Source organism: Trichomonas vaginalis, chromosome VI, assembly GCF_026262505.1.
Source record: "Trichomonas vaginalis G3 chromosome VI, whole genome shotgun sequence".
In the NCBI taxonomy this organism is placed as follows: Eukaryota; Parabasalia; order Trichomonadida; family Trichomonadidae; genus Trichomonas; species Trichomonas vaginalis.
In genome coordinates this window covers 12,799,444-12,813,372 of record NC_067208.1, presented here as the reverse complement: position 1 = coordinate 12,813,372, position 13,929 = coordinate 12,799,444, and the positions used below count along the sequence as shown (strand labels likewise).

At 40.2% G+C, this 13,929-nt stretch overlaps 1 pseudogene across 1 annotated transcript; it reads right to left on the bottom strand.

The window, feature by feature from the left end:
- Positions 1-1,468: 1,468 nt before the first annotated feature.
- On the bottom strand, positions 1,469-2,975 carry TVAGG3_0854840 (annotated as a pseudogene). Its single transcript has one exon. A coding segment is annotated over exon 1 (1,507 nt).
- Positions 2,976-13,929: the final 10,954 nt, after the last annotated feature.

The following is a 13,929-nucleotide window of genomic DNA, read 5'->3' as shown; positions in this document are numbered from 1 at the left end:
TTCTATGGCATTGTCGGGCATTCGTTATACCATTCGGAAACATTTCCGTTCATGGCATCCAAAACTGTTGGCGTTATATATCTGAGCGGCGTACATTTCATATGGGTAAAAATATAGAATAGTTGGATTTATATGTCTATGTCATAATTGTTTCGGACCAAGCTTTACTTTCTTCCTGACTGAGTTTTTAACTCTTCTTTTTCCTTCATTGCACTACTTTCACTAGATGAAGTTACTTCTTCACTACTTTCACTTTGTTCTACTCTTCTTCTTTGGTGTCGCTTTTTGGTAACTTGCCCTCTGCTTCAAGTTGTTGCATCTTTGCCTCATGTTTACCTAGTATGTTGTAAATTTCCCATGTCCTTTTTGCCTTTGGGCTCTGGTCGCCCATCTCAGGTAACCAATATCCTAGAAAGATTTTGTCATAGTTTGTATTTGAGTCGTCGCTTATTGTTTGCATGACTCTTTCCTGAGTTTCCGGTTCAAGCTCTTCAAATATAGCTTTCCATATGGAATATGCTCGTTTTCCAAATATATGTTTTTGTAGCCATTCTGGTTTTCTTTCCATGTTACCAATAATATCTTTTGTGAATGGGAAAGCTTTTTACCCAATGTTTCAGTCTTGCGTCATTTATTTCTGTAGTTGGTTTTATTTTGTCAAGGAACATGTTTTTCAATACTAACATTTCATTTGGTCTGTCCATTTGAGTTTTCTTAAATATTCATCCCTTCTCGGTTCATTGTCTGAAAAAGTTAGTTTTATGACATTTTGCAAACTTTCGTTTGCAAGGTCATGTACAATAGGTTCTCTTCCTTCTCTCTCCCTAACTTTCTTTCTAAACTCTTCACCAAATATACCATCTTTATGGTTCTGTGTAGTTCTTTGAGATAAATGTTTTAGAACGTCAGGTGTTATATTTCCATCAGCCATGTTCATTTCATACTGGTCCAAAATATCTGCATCTTTCATATCTTTCAATGGCATTAAAGCCGCGCTGAAAATACCAGCTATATCTGGTTCACCATTCACTTCCATTGCGTCTACAACTTCTTGAATTTGGTTGTAAGTTATGAACCACCTATCCGGATTAGCTTTATGACCCCATCTCATTGTAGTTCCATAGTCTGCAGGAAACAAAAGTAGGTTTGATTTCCATATTGGTTAGGTTCTGAATGAACTTTAAACAATGTTTCATTTTCTATATGTTTTGGTGAAATTTAACCTTTTATTTTCACCGAGTTCAGCCAAAGATTGAACGTTATATGGTCGTAAGTAAAAAGGATTGTTGTATTTGCGTACACTTTCTTTCAGTTCTTCCATTCTATGCTGAATATTTTCATCTGATGTTGGAGTTTGTATGTCGGCGAACATTTTTCGATATTCTTCTACTATGTCAGCCGAATTTTTCTTAGACTCTTGGAAAGATTCCATATTCTCCGCATACTCTTGTTGAGGGTCAAGATTTTTCGGCTGTTCCAAATCTTCATCTAGTTCTGTGAAGTTAGTTTCCAAAGGAGGGACTTGTTTGTTTCCTTCAGGCTCTTCTAGCTGTTGTTGCTGAACTATTTCTTCCATGTCTGGTTGTATCTGAACTTCTTCCTGTGGAGTTTCTTGTACCTCATCTGCTGGCATTTCATATATTCCGAGACCGTTTTTAACAAGTTCCCTATTTAAGTCATCCGCATTCCATAACCCTTTCTTCTTTCGTTCCGTCTCTATTTTTTACGCGTTTCATGAAGATAGTTGAATTATCATTTATCTCTGACACCAAATATCTCGGAGTAAATTCATTCATGTCATTTGGATGATATGCTATTAAATCATATCCCTTAGCGAGCTTGTATTTTCCAGGTTTGAAATTATATCCCATTTGGTGCTGAACCATAAAGCTAAATAGGTTCGGGTCAGTATTTCCTTCCTTGAACTTTCTAATAGCTTCTTTATATCTGTCACTAAGTCAAGAGTATCTGGGTAACCATAATTTTCCTTAAGCATTTTTAAGAATTTTGGTTTCCTTGTTCTCTACTTCTTTTATGTCCTTGCTCTGTTTGTGGTTGTTGCTGTGCAGTGTTTTGAACTGTTGGTTGTGGTGCAGTGTTTTGAACTGTTGGTTGTGGTGCAGTGTTTTGAACTGTTGGTTGTTGTTGTTGTTTTGGTGCATGCCTGTGTCTGTGTCCATGTGACGATGTAAATGTTTTAGGTAGTCCTGGTGCAGGTGCTTCTCTTGGAGGGTTTGGTGGTATATATAAGTTCCACTAGCTAGTATATAAGTTCACAGCTGGTATATAAGTTCCACCAGCTGGCACATATGTTCCATCTGCAGCATAATGTCCTACCTGACTTTTCGTTCTTAAGAAAGCATTTACTAGGTCTGTTTGGTCTGTTGTAACTCTTTTCTTGACTTTCCACAACAGTGCTCTAACGGCGTCATAGGCACTTTTGAACTGCCTGTCTCGTTGCTGCATCTGTTATTTTCGTCATATTTTGTGCTACTTCTCTTAACTCGTTGTCGAAACCTTCAGACTTCAGTTTCTTTCCAGATGAGAAGTCGTTCACTAGTTTCACCTTACTATGAAGAGCTTCGAAGGCATTCTTAAAGTCAGCATTCATTAAAGCTTCATTTGAACTGTCTTCATCCGCTTGTATTTTTGTCCTTATTGACCCTATAAGTTGGGCTGCTTTGGCGTTGGCTTGGGCATCTAACCAGTCATTATTAGCTTTTATATATTCTGCGCTTTTCATTGCCTTTTGCATGGCTGCGTCGTTATTTTGACTTTCTTGTTGCTAAGTTTTCATACTGTAACGGTTTGTTTTGCAACTGTAAAAGTTTTTTCTGCCTTTACATTTGCTTCAACTTCTTTTTTATACTCATCGCTATCCATATATGTCTTCAGGGCTTTTTGTTTATTTCTTCATCTTTCAGTACTTTATATTGAGTAGTATGGTTTTTCAAATTTATAACATCTTGTTCCATTTTTGCTACTTCTGCTGCTTTTTCTGACACTTTTTTCGCATATTCCTCTGTAACTTAGTTCTTTCAGTTGTTCTTCTTTCTTCTTTTTCTCTACGTTTAACTCATTGAGTTTCTTTGTGTGTCTGTCATATTCTAGTTTCTTTTCGTTTTCACTTATTTGTTTCTTGTATGTCTATGTTTGACTTTTTGACATCTGCTATTTGATTTTTGAGTGAACTCAAATTCATTTGACTTGAGGGTTTAAGCTGTTCCGTCTGCAGCTCCACCATAGCCTGCCATTTTCGCTAAAAGTGCCGCTCTTAAACCTCCACTCTGTGCACCAATAACTCGGTTTAAAAGCATAGGGTTGCTTGACATTTGTTGCAACATAGTGGGGTCATTCATCATTTGTTGTTGCAACTGTTGTTGTGGTGTCAGTTTTACTATTGGATGTTTCAATGCTCTCTTCCTCTTACGTATATTCTTACGTAGCTTACGTGGCATTTTAAGTGAAGTTAAAAAGTGGTTTTTGACAGATGTTTATATGACACTTTTTGTTCAGCTCAAAAAACTACTCGGTCAAAGTGTTGTCGGTTTTGTAAAATAACCGTCTTATCTCATTCTATAAGGGGAAAAAGGCTTCTCAAAGTATACTTCCTTGGAACGCCTGTAACTTTTCCTGTAGCGACGATAGACCATTACTTGTCCGGACAAAGTTATACTAAACATCTTCAGGGCTAGAGGGCACGAAGTGCCTGGAGGCCCCACTACCTTTTTTTTTTTTTTTTAGTTCTAAAGAAAAATTGGAGTTTCGAGGAAGTTTCTCGACAGAGGAAACTTTCATATCGAATGTTGCCTCTGTCGAGATGTATGTGACAGGCAGCGTGCAATCACCTATCAATATTGCACTTTGCCTGTCAAAAGTTCTTCGCATCTCTTGAGGTGTGAGGAAGTTTCTCGACAGAGGAAACTTTCATATCGAATGTTGCCTCTGTCGAGATGTATGTGACAGGCAGAGTGCAATCACCTATCAATATTGCACTTTGCCTGTCAAAAGTTCTTCGCATCTCTTGAGGTGTGAGGAAGTTTCTCGACAGAGGAAACTTTCATATCGAATGTTGCCTCTGTCGAGATGTATGTGACAGGCAGCGTGCAATCACCTATCAATATTGCACTTTGCCTGTCAAAAGTTCTTCGCATCTCTTGAGGTGTGAGGAAGTTTCTCGACAGAGGAAACTTTCATATCGAATGTTGCCTCTGTCGAGATGTATGTGACAGGCAGCGTGCAATCACCTATCAATATTGCACTTTGCCTGTCAAAAGTTCTTCGCATCTCTTGAGGTGTGAGGAAGTTTCTCGACAGAGGAAACTTTCATATCGAATGTTGCCTCTGTCGAGATGTATGTGACAGGCAGAGTGCAATCACCTATCAATATTGCACTTTGCCTGTCAAAAGTTCTTCGCATCTCTTGAGGTGTGAGGAAGTTTCTCGACAGAGGAAACTTTCATATCGAATGTTGCCTCTGTCGAGATGTATGTGACAGGCAGAGTGCAATCACCTATCAATATTGCACTTTGCCTGTCAAAAGTTCTTCGCATCTCTTGAGGTGTGAGGAAGTTTCTCGACAGAGGAAACTTTCATATCGAATGTTGCCTCTGTCGAGATGTATGTGACAGGCAAAGTGCAATCACCTATCAATATTGCACTTTGCCTGTCAAAAGTTCTTCGCATCTCTTGAGGTGTGAGGAAGTTTCTCGACAGAGGAAACTTTCATATCGAATGTTGCCTCTGTCGAGATGTATGTGACAGGCAAAGTGCAATCACCTATCAATATTGCACTTTGCCTGTCAAAAGTTCTTCGCATCTCTTGAGGTGTGAGGAAGTTTCTCGACAGAGGAAACTTTCATATCGAATGTTGCCTCTGTCGAGATGTATGTGACAGGCAAAGTGCAATCACCTATCAATATTGCACTTTGCCTGTCAAAAGTTCTTCGCATCTCTTGAGGTGTGAGGAAGTTTCTCGACAGAGGAAACTTTCATATCGAATGTTGCCTCTGTCGAGATGTATGTGACAGGCAGTGCAATCACCTATCAATATTGCACTTTGCCTGTCAAAAGTTCTTCGCATCTCTTGAGGTGTGAGGAAGTTTCTCGACAGAGGAAACTTTCATATCGAATGTTGCCTCTGTCGAGATGTATGTGACAGGCAAAGTGCAATCACCTATCAATATTGCACTTTGCCTGTCAAAAGTTCTTCGCATCTCTTGAGGTGTGAGGAAGTTTCTCGACAGAGGAAACTTTCATATCGAATGTTGCCTCTGTCGAGATGTATGTGACAGGCAAAGTGCAATCACCTATCAATATTGCACTTTGCCTGTCAAAAGTTCTTCGCATCTCTTGAGGTGTGAGGAAGTTTCTCGACAGAGGAAACTTTCATATCGAATGTTGCCTCTGTCGAGATGTATGTGACAGGCAAAGTGCAATCACCTATCAATATTGCACTTTGCCTGTCAAAAGTTCTTCGCATCTCTTGAGGTGTGAGGAAGTTTCTCGACAGAGGAAACTTTCATATCGAATGTTGCCTCTGTCGAGATGTATGTGACAGGCAAAGTGCAATCACCTATCAATATTGCACTTTGCCTGTCAAAAGTTCTTCGCATCTCTTGAGGTGTGAGGAAGTTTCTCGACAGAGGAAACTTTCATATCGAATGTTGCCTCTGTCGAGATGTATGTGACAGGCAAAGTGCAATCACCTATCAATATTGCACTTTGCCTGTCAAAAGTTCTTCGCATCTCTTGAGGTGTGAGGAAGTTTCTCGACAGAGGAAACTTTCATATCGAATGTTGCCTCTGTCGAGATGTATGTGACAGGCAAAGTGCAATCACCTATCAATATTGCACTTTGCCTGTCAAAAGTTCTTCGCATCTCTTGAGGTGTGAGGAAGTTTCTCGACAGAGGAAACTTTCATATCGAATGTTGCCTCTGTCGAGATGTATGTGACAGGCAAAGTGCAATCACCTATCAATATTGCACTTTGCCTGTCAAAAGTTCTTCGCATCTCTTGAGGTGTGAGGAAGTTTCTCGACAGAGGAAACTTTCATATCGAATGTTGCCTCTGTCGAGATGTATGTGACAGGCAAAGTGCAATCACCTATCAATATTGCACTTTGCCTGTCAAAAGTTCTTCGCATCTCTTGAGGTGTGAGGAAGTTTCTCGACAGAGGAAACTTTCATATCGAATGTTGCCTCTGTCGAGATGTATGTGACAGGCAAAGTGCAATCACCTATCAATATTGCACTTTGCCTGTCAAAAGTTCTTCGCATCTCTTGAGGTGTGAGGAAGTTTCTCGACAGAGGAAACTTTCATATCGAATGTTGCCTCTGTCGAGATGTATGTGACAGGCAAAGTGCAATCACCTATCAATATTGCACTTTGCCTGTCAAAAGTTCTTCGCATCTCTTGAGGTGTGAGGAAGTTTCTCGACAGAGGAAACTTTCATATCGAATGTTGCCTCTGTCGAGATGTATGTGACAGGCAAAGTGCAATCACCTATCAATATTGCACTTTGCCTGTCAAAAGTTCTTCGCATCTCTTGAGGTGTGAGGAAGTTTCTCGACAGAGGAAACTTTCATATCGAATGTTGCCTCTGTCGAGATGTATGTGACAGGCAAAGTGCAATCACCTATCAATATTGCACTTTGCCTGTCAAAAGTTCTTCGCATCTCTTGAGGTGTGAGGAAGTTTCTCGACAGAGGAAACTTTCATATCGAATGTTGCCTCTGTCGAGATGTATGTGACAGGCAAAGTGCAATCACCTATCAATATTGCACTTTGCCTGTCAAAAGTTCTTCGCATCTCTTGAGGTGTGAGGAAGTTTCTCGACAGAGGAAACTTTCATATCGAATGTTGCCTCTGTCGAGATGTATGTGACAGGCAAAGTGCAATCACCTATCAATATTGCACTTTGCCTGTCAAAAGTTCTTCGCATCTCTTGAGGTGTGAGGAAGTTTCTCGACAGAGGAAACTTTCATATCGAATGTTGCCTCTGTCGAGATGTATGTGACAGGCAAAGTGCAATCACCTATCAATATTGCACTTTGCCTGTCAAAAGTTCTTCGCATCTCTTGAGGTGTGAGGAAGTTTCTCGACAGAGGAAACTTTCATATCGAATGTTGCCTCTGTCGAGATGTATGTGACAGGCAAAGTGCAATCACCTATCAATATTGCACTTTGCCTGTCAAAAGTTCTTCGCATCTCTTGAGGTGTGAGGAAGTTTCTCGACAGAGGAAACTTTCATATCGAATGTTGCCTCTGTCGAGATGTATGTGACAGGCAAAGTGCAATCACCTATCAATATTGCACTTTGCCTGTCAAAAGTTCTTCGCATCTCTTGAGGTGTGAGGAAGTTTCTCGACAGAGGAAACTTTCATATCGAATGTTGCCTCTGTCGAGATGTATGTGACAGGCAAGTGCAATCACCTATCAATATTGCACTTTGCCTGTCAAAAGTTCTTCGCATCTCTTGAGGTGTGAGGAAGTTTCTCGACAGAGGAAACTTTCATATCGAATGTTGCCTCTGTCGAGATGTATGTGACAGGCAAGTGCAATCACCTATCAATATTGCACTTTGCCTGTCAAAAGTTCTTCGCATCTCTTGAGGTGTGAGGAAGTTTCTCGACAGAGGAAACTTTCATATCGAATGTTGCCTCTGTCGAGATGTATGTGACAGGCAGTGCAATCACCTATCAATATTGCACTTTGCCTGTCAAAAGTTCTTCGCATCTCTTGAGGTGTGAGGAAGTTTCTCGACAGAGGAAACTTTCATATCGAATGTTGCCTCTGTCGAGATGTATGTGACAGGCAAAGTGCAATCACCTATCAATATTGCACTTTGCCTGTCAAAAGTTCTTCGCATCTCTTGAGGTGTGAGGAAGTTTCTCGACAGAGGAAACTTTCATATCGAATGTTGCCTCTGTCGAGATGTATGTGACAGGCAAAGTGCAATCACCTATCAATATTGCACTTTGCCTGTCAAAAGTTCTTCGCATCTCTTGAGGTGTGAGGAAGTTTCTCGACAGAGGAAACTTTCATATCGAATGTTGCCTCTGTCGAGATGTATGTGACAGGCAAGTGCAATCACCTATCAATATTGCACTTTGCCTGTCAAAAGTTCTTCGCATCTCTTGAGGTGTGAGGAAGTTTCTCGACAGAGGAAACTTTCATATCGAATGTTGCCTCTGTCGAGATGTATGTGACAGGCAAGTGCAATCACCTATCAATATTGCACTTTGCCTGTCAAAAGTTCTTCGCATCTCTTGAGGTGTGAGGAAGTTTCTCGACAGAGGAAACTTTCATATCGAATGTTGCCTCTGTCGAGATGTATGTGACAGGCAAAGTGCAATCACCTATCAATATTGCACTTTGCCTGTCAAAAGTTCTTCGCATCTCTTGAGGTGTGAGGAAGTTTCTCGACAGAGGAAACTTTCATATCGAATGTTGCCTCTGTCGAGATGTATGTGACAGGCAAGTGCAATCACCTATCAATATTGCACTTTGCCTGTCAAAAGTTCTTCGCATCTCTTGAGGTGTGAGGAAGTTTCTCGACAGAGGAAACTTTCATATCGAATGTTGCCTCTGTCGAGATGTATGTGACAGGCAAAGTGCAATCACCTATCAATATTGCACTTTGCCTGTCAAAAGTTCTTCGCATCTCTTGAGGTGTGAGGAAGTTTCTCGACAGAGGAAACTTTCATATCGAATGTTGCCTCTGTCGAGATGTATGTGACAGGCAAAGTGCAATCACCTATCAATATTGCACTTTGCCTGTCAAAAGTTCTTCGCATCTCTTGAGGTGTGAGGAAGTTTCTCGACAGAGGAAACTTTCATATCGAATGTTGCCTCTGTCGAGATGTATGTGACAGGCAGTGCAATCACCTATCAATATTGCACTTTGCCTGTCAAAAGTTCTTCGCATCTCTTGAGGTGTGAGGAAGTTTCTCGACAGAGGAAACTTTCATATCGAATGTTGCCTCTGTCGAGATGTATGTGACAGGCAAAGTGCAATCACCTATCAATATTGCACTTTGCCTGTCAAAAGTTCTTCGCATCTCTTGAGGTGTGAGGAAGTTTCTCGACAGAGGAAACTTTCATATCGAATGTTGCCTCTGTCGAGATGTATGTGACAGGCAAAGTGCAATCACCTATCAATATTGCACTTTGCCTGTCAAAAGTTCTTCGCATCTCTTGAGGTGTGAGGAAGTTTCTCGACAGAGGAAACTTTCATATCGAATGTTGCCTCTGTCGAGATGTATGTGACAGGCAAAGTGCAATCACCTATCAATATTGCACTTTGCCTGTCAAAAGTTCTTCGCATCTCTTGAGGTGTGAGGAAGTTTCTCGACAGAGGAAACTTTCATATCGAATGTTGCCTCTGTCGAGATGTATGTGACAGGCAAAGTGCAATCACCTATCAATATTGCACTTTGCCTGTCAAAAGTTCTTCGCATCTCTTGAGGTGTGAGGAAGTTTCTCGACAGAGGAAACTTTCATATCGAATGTTGCCTCTGTCGAGATGTATGTGACAGGCAGTGCAATCACCTATCAATATTGCACTTTGCCTGTCAAAAGTTCTTCGCATCTCTTGAGGTGTGAGGAAGTTTCTCGACAGAGGAAACTTTCATATCGAATGTTGCCTCTGTCGAGATGTATGTGACAGGCAAGTGCAATCACCTATCAATATTGCACTTTGCCTGTCAAAAGTTCTTCGCATCTCTTGAGGTGTGAGGAAGTTTCTCGACAGAGGAAACTTTCATATCGAATGTTGCCTCTGTCGAGATGTATGTGACAGGCAAAGTGCAATCACCTATCAATATTGCACTTTGCCTGTCAAAAGTTCTTCGCATCTCTTGAGGTGTGAGGAAGTTTCTCGACAGAGGAAACTTTCATATCGAATGTTGCCTCTGTCGAGATGTATGTGACAGGCAAAGTGCAATCACCTATCAATATTGCACTTTGCCTGTCAAAAGTTCTTCGCATCTCTTGAGGTGTGAGGAAGTTTCTCGACAGAGGAAACTTTCATATCGAATGTTGCCTCTGTCGAGATGTATGTGACAGGCAAAGTGCAATCACCTATCAATATTGCACTTTGCCTGTCAAAAGTTCTTCGCATCTCTTGAGGTGTGAGGAAGTTTCTCGACAGAGGAAACTTTCATATCGAATGTTGCCTCTGTCGAGATGTATGTGACAGGCAAAGTGCAATCACCTATCAATATTGCACTTTGCCTGTCAAAAGTTCTTCGCATCTCTTGAGGTGTGAGGAAGTTTCTCGACAGAGGAAACTTTCATATCGAATGTTGCCTCTGTCGAGATGTATGTGACAGGCAAAGTGCAATCACCTATCAATATTGCACTTTGCCTGTCAAAAGTTCTTCGCATCTCTTGAGGTGTGAGGAAGTTTCTCGACAGAGGAAACTTTCATATCGAATGTTGCCTCTGTCGAGATGTATGTGACAGGCAAAGTGCAATCACCTATCAATATTGCACTTTGCCTGTCAAAAGTTCTTCGCATCTCTTGAGGTGTGAGGAAGTTTCTCGACAGAGGAAACTTTCATATCGAATGTTGCCTCTGTCGAGATGTATGTGACAGGCAAGTGCAATCACCTATCAATATTGCACTTTGCCTGTCAAAAGTTCTTCGCATCTCTTGAGGTGTGAGGAAGTTTCTCGACAGAGGAAACTTTCATATCGAATGTTGCCTCTGTCGAGATGTATGTGACAGGCAAAGTGCAATCACCTATCAATATTGCACTTTGCCTGTCAAAAGTTCTTCGCATCTCTTGAGGTGTGAGGAAGTTTCTCGACAGAGGAAACTTTCATATCGAATGTTGCCTCTGTCGAGATGTATGTGACAGGCAAAGTGCAATCACCTATCAATATTGCACTTTGCCTGTCAAAAGTTCTTCGCATCTCTTGAGGTGTGAGGAAGTTTCTCGACAGAGGAAACTTTCATATCGAATGTTGCCTCTGTCGAGATGTATGTGACAGGCAAAGTGCAATCACCTATCAATATTGCACTTTGCCTGTCAAAAGTTCTTCGCATCTCTTGAGGTGTGAGGAAGTTTCTCGACAGAGGAAACTTTCATATCGAATGTTGCCTCTGTCGAGATGTATGTGACAGGCAAAGTGCAATCACCTATCAATATTGCACTTTGCCTGTCAAAAGTTCTTCGCATCTCTTGAGGTGTGAGGAAGTTTCTCGACAGAGGAAACTTTCATATCGAATGTTGCCTCTGTCGAGATGTATGTGACAGGCGTGCAATCACCTATCAATATTGCACTTTGCCTGTCAAAAGTTCTTCGCATCTCTTGAGGTGTGAGGAAGTTTCTCGACAGAGGAAACTTTCATATCGAATGTTGCCTCTGTCGAGATGTATGTGACAGGCAGTGCAATCACCTATCAATATTGCACTTTGCCTGTCAAAAGTTCTTCGCATCTCTTGAGGTGTGAGGAAGTTTCTCGACAGAGGAAACTTTCATATCGAATGTTGCCTCTGTCGAGATGTATGTGACAGGCAGCGTGCAATCACCTATCAATATTGCACTTTGCCTGTCAAAAGTTCTTCGCATCTCTTGAGGTGTGAGGAAGTTTCTCGACAGAGGAAACTTTCATATCGAATGTTGCCTCTGTCGAGATGTATGTGACAGGCAGCGTGCAATCACCTATCAATATTGCACTTTGCCTGTCAAAAGTTCTTCGCATCTCTTGAGGTGTGAGGAAGTTTCTCGACAGAGGAAACTTTCATATCGAATGTTGCCTCTGTCGAGATGTATGTGACAGGCAGAGTGCAATCACCTATCAATATTGCACTTTGCCTGTCAAAAGTTCTTCGCATCTCTTGAGGTGTGAGGAAGTTTCTCGACAGAGGAAACTTTCATATCGAATGTTGCTCTGTCGAGATGTATGTGACAGGAGTGCAATCACCTATCAATATTGCACTTTGCCTGTCAAAGTTCTTCGCATCTCTTGAGGTGTGAGGAAGTTTCTCGACAGAGGAAACTTTCATATCGAATGTTGCCTCTGTCGAGATGTATGTGACAGGCAGCGTGCAATCACCTATCAATGAATACCTACTCACTAAAAATATACGTTATTTTTTGTTTTCCTATGGGAAAATAGTTTTGATTTTTATACTATCGTATGCTTTGTTATTGCATGAATTGTCTATTTTCTTAATAAAAACTCATTTTTCCGTGTGATTCTGAATCAATGCATTCCAAAAAAGCGTTTTCCGCCTTTGAAACGTGAAAACACACATTGCATGAAGAATCAGAGAAGATTTTCTATCTTTCAATTTTTTAGACTTATTGAAATTTGATAATAACTCCAAATTAAGCTGATAAACTCATAGAGCACATAAAATAACACATGCCTATCATATTTGAATTTTCTAAAAATCTCCAAAAAAATCGCGTTTTAAAAATTTCGTAGTTAAAAAGTAAATTTTTCACGATAAAAAAACTATAATTGGTTTTTTTTGGAATTCTTCGAGTTAGAAAATCTTCTCTGATTCTTCATGCAATGTGTGTTTTCACGTTTCAAAGGCGGAAAACGCTTTTTTGGAATGCATTGATTCAGAATCACACGGAAAAATGAGTTTTTATTAAGAAAATAGACAATTCATGCAATAACAAAGCATACGATAGTATAAAAATCAAAACTATTTTCCCATAGGAAAACAAAAAATAACGTATATTTTTAGTGAGTAGGTATTCATCGAGCATACTCCCACTATAAACTATTTTCTAGTTTTCTGGCCGGCAAAGAGCCAGAGAATCACAACTACAACAAATTATGGTGAAGTTATCTTGATTTTCCATATAATTTGAGAGAACATCCGAGAACTTCACCATAAACGAAATACAAACAGATTCCTTGTTTCTCTGCGGGCCAACAATCACATATACATTACCTTAGGGCAAAGTTCTTCCGAGGTTTCTCATCAAATGAGAAACTTGAGCAGAACTTTGCCCTATTCGAGTAAATTTACATTCTCTGACGTGAAGAGAGTCATAGAAATACACAAGTATTAACTTATGGTGAAGTTTTCTGGACTTCCTTCCTCATCTGAGAGACATCCAGATAACTTCATCATAAACGAATTACAGACAAGTTCTCTCGCTGTTTGCAGGACAAATACCACAAATTCATTACACTATTGAAGAGTTGTTCCGAGGTTTCTCATTCGATGAGAAACCTCGGAAAAAATTTGCTCTAGTGGAATAAATTTACCTCCCCTAACACACAAATGATCAGATATAACAAGCACAGATTTTTAAGGTATAGCTTTGTTGAAAACCTTTCAACGAATGAGAAAGTTAGGAAAAACTCTACCTTATAAGATCAACTATAGAATTCATAGCTCTTTGAATACTAGGAAACATTAATGCAGTAGTTTAAGGCAAAGTTTTTCCGAGATCTACGAAGGATAGAGAGATCTCGGAAGAACTTTGCTCTGCACAAGTAATTTCAGAATCTATGGTCCTCTAAGGACCAGAGGACGGTAATGTAAAAGAATGATGTCAATAGCAGATAAATAATAGCCTTAGAAGTTCAATACGTGCACAGTTTGACTACATTGCCCTAGTAGTTAGACTGTACAGGTATTGTACTTCTGGCCTAAAAAATCCTCATTGAAGACAATAGGTAGAAACTCAAATTGTTGATAAATATCCCAAAATATCATAAGAGAGCCCATTATTGTTACCTGGCTCCTTCCTGGCTTTCAAAGTCTGTAAACGAGAAGTCTTGGCTCTTGTGGTAATTGCTTCCAAGAGGTTTACTCAATTCGAGTAAAACTATAAACCCTGTAACTGACATGTACTTCCTTGAATGGGCATTAAAAGTAATTTAACCTAACGAATAGTAACATGACTCTCGTAAACGAAAAAGAGAATTTGACGCAGTCAAATCCTC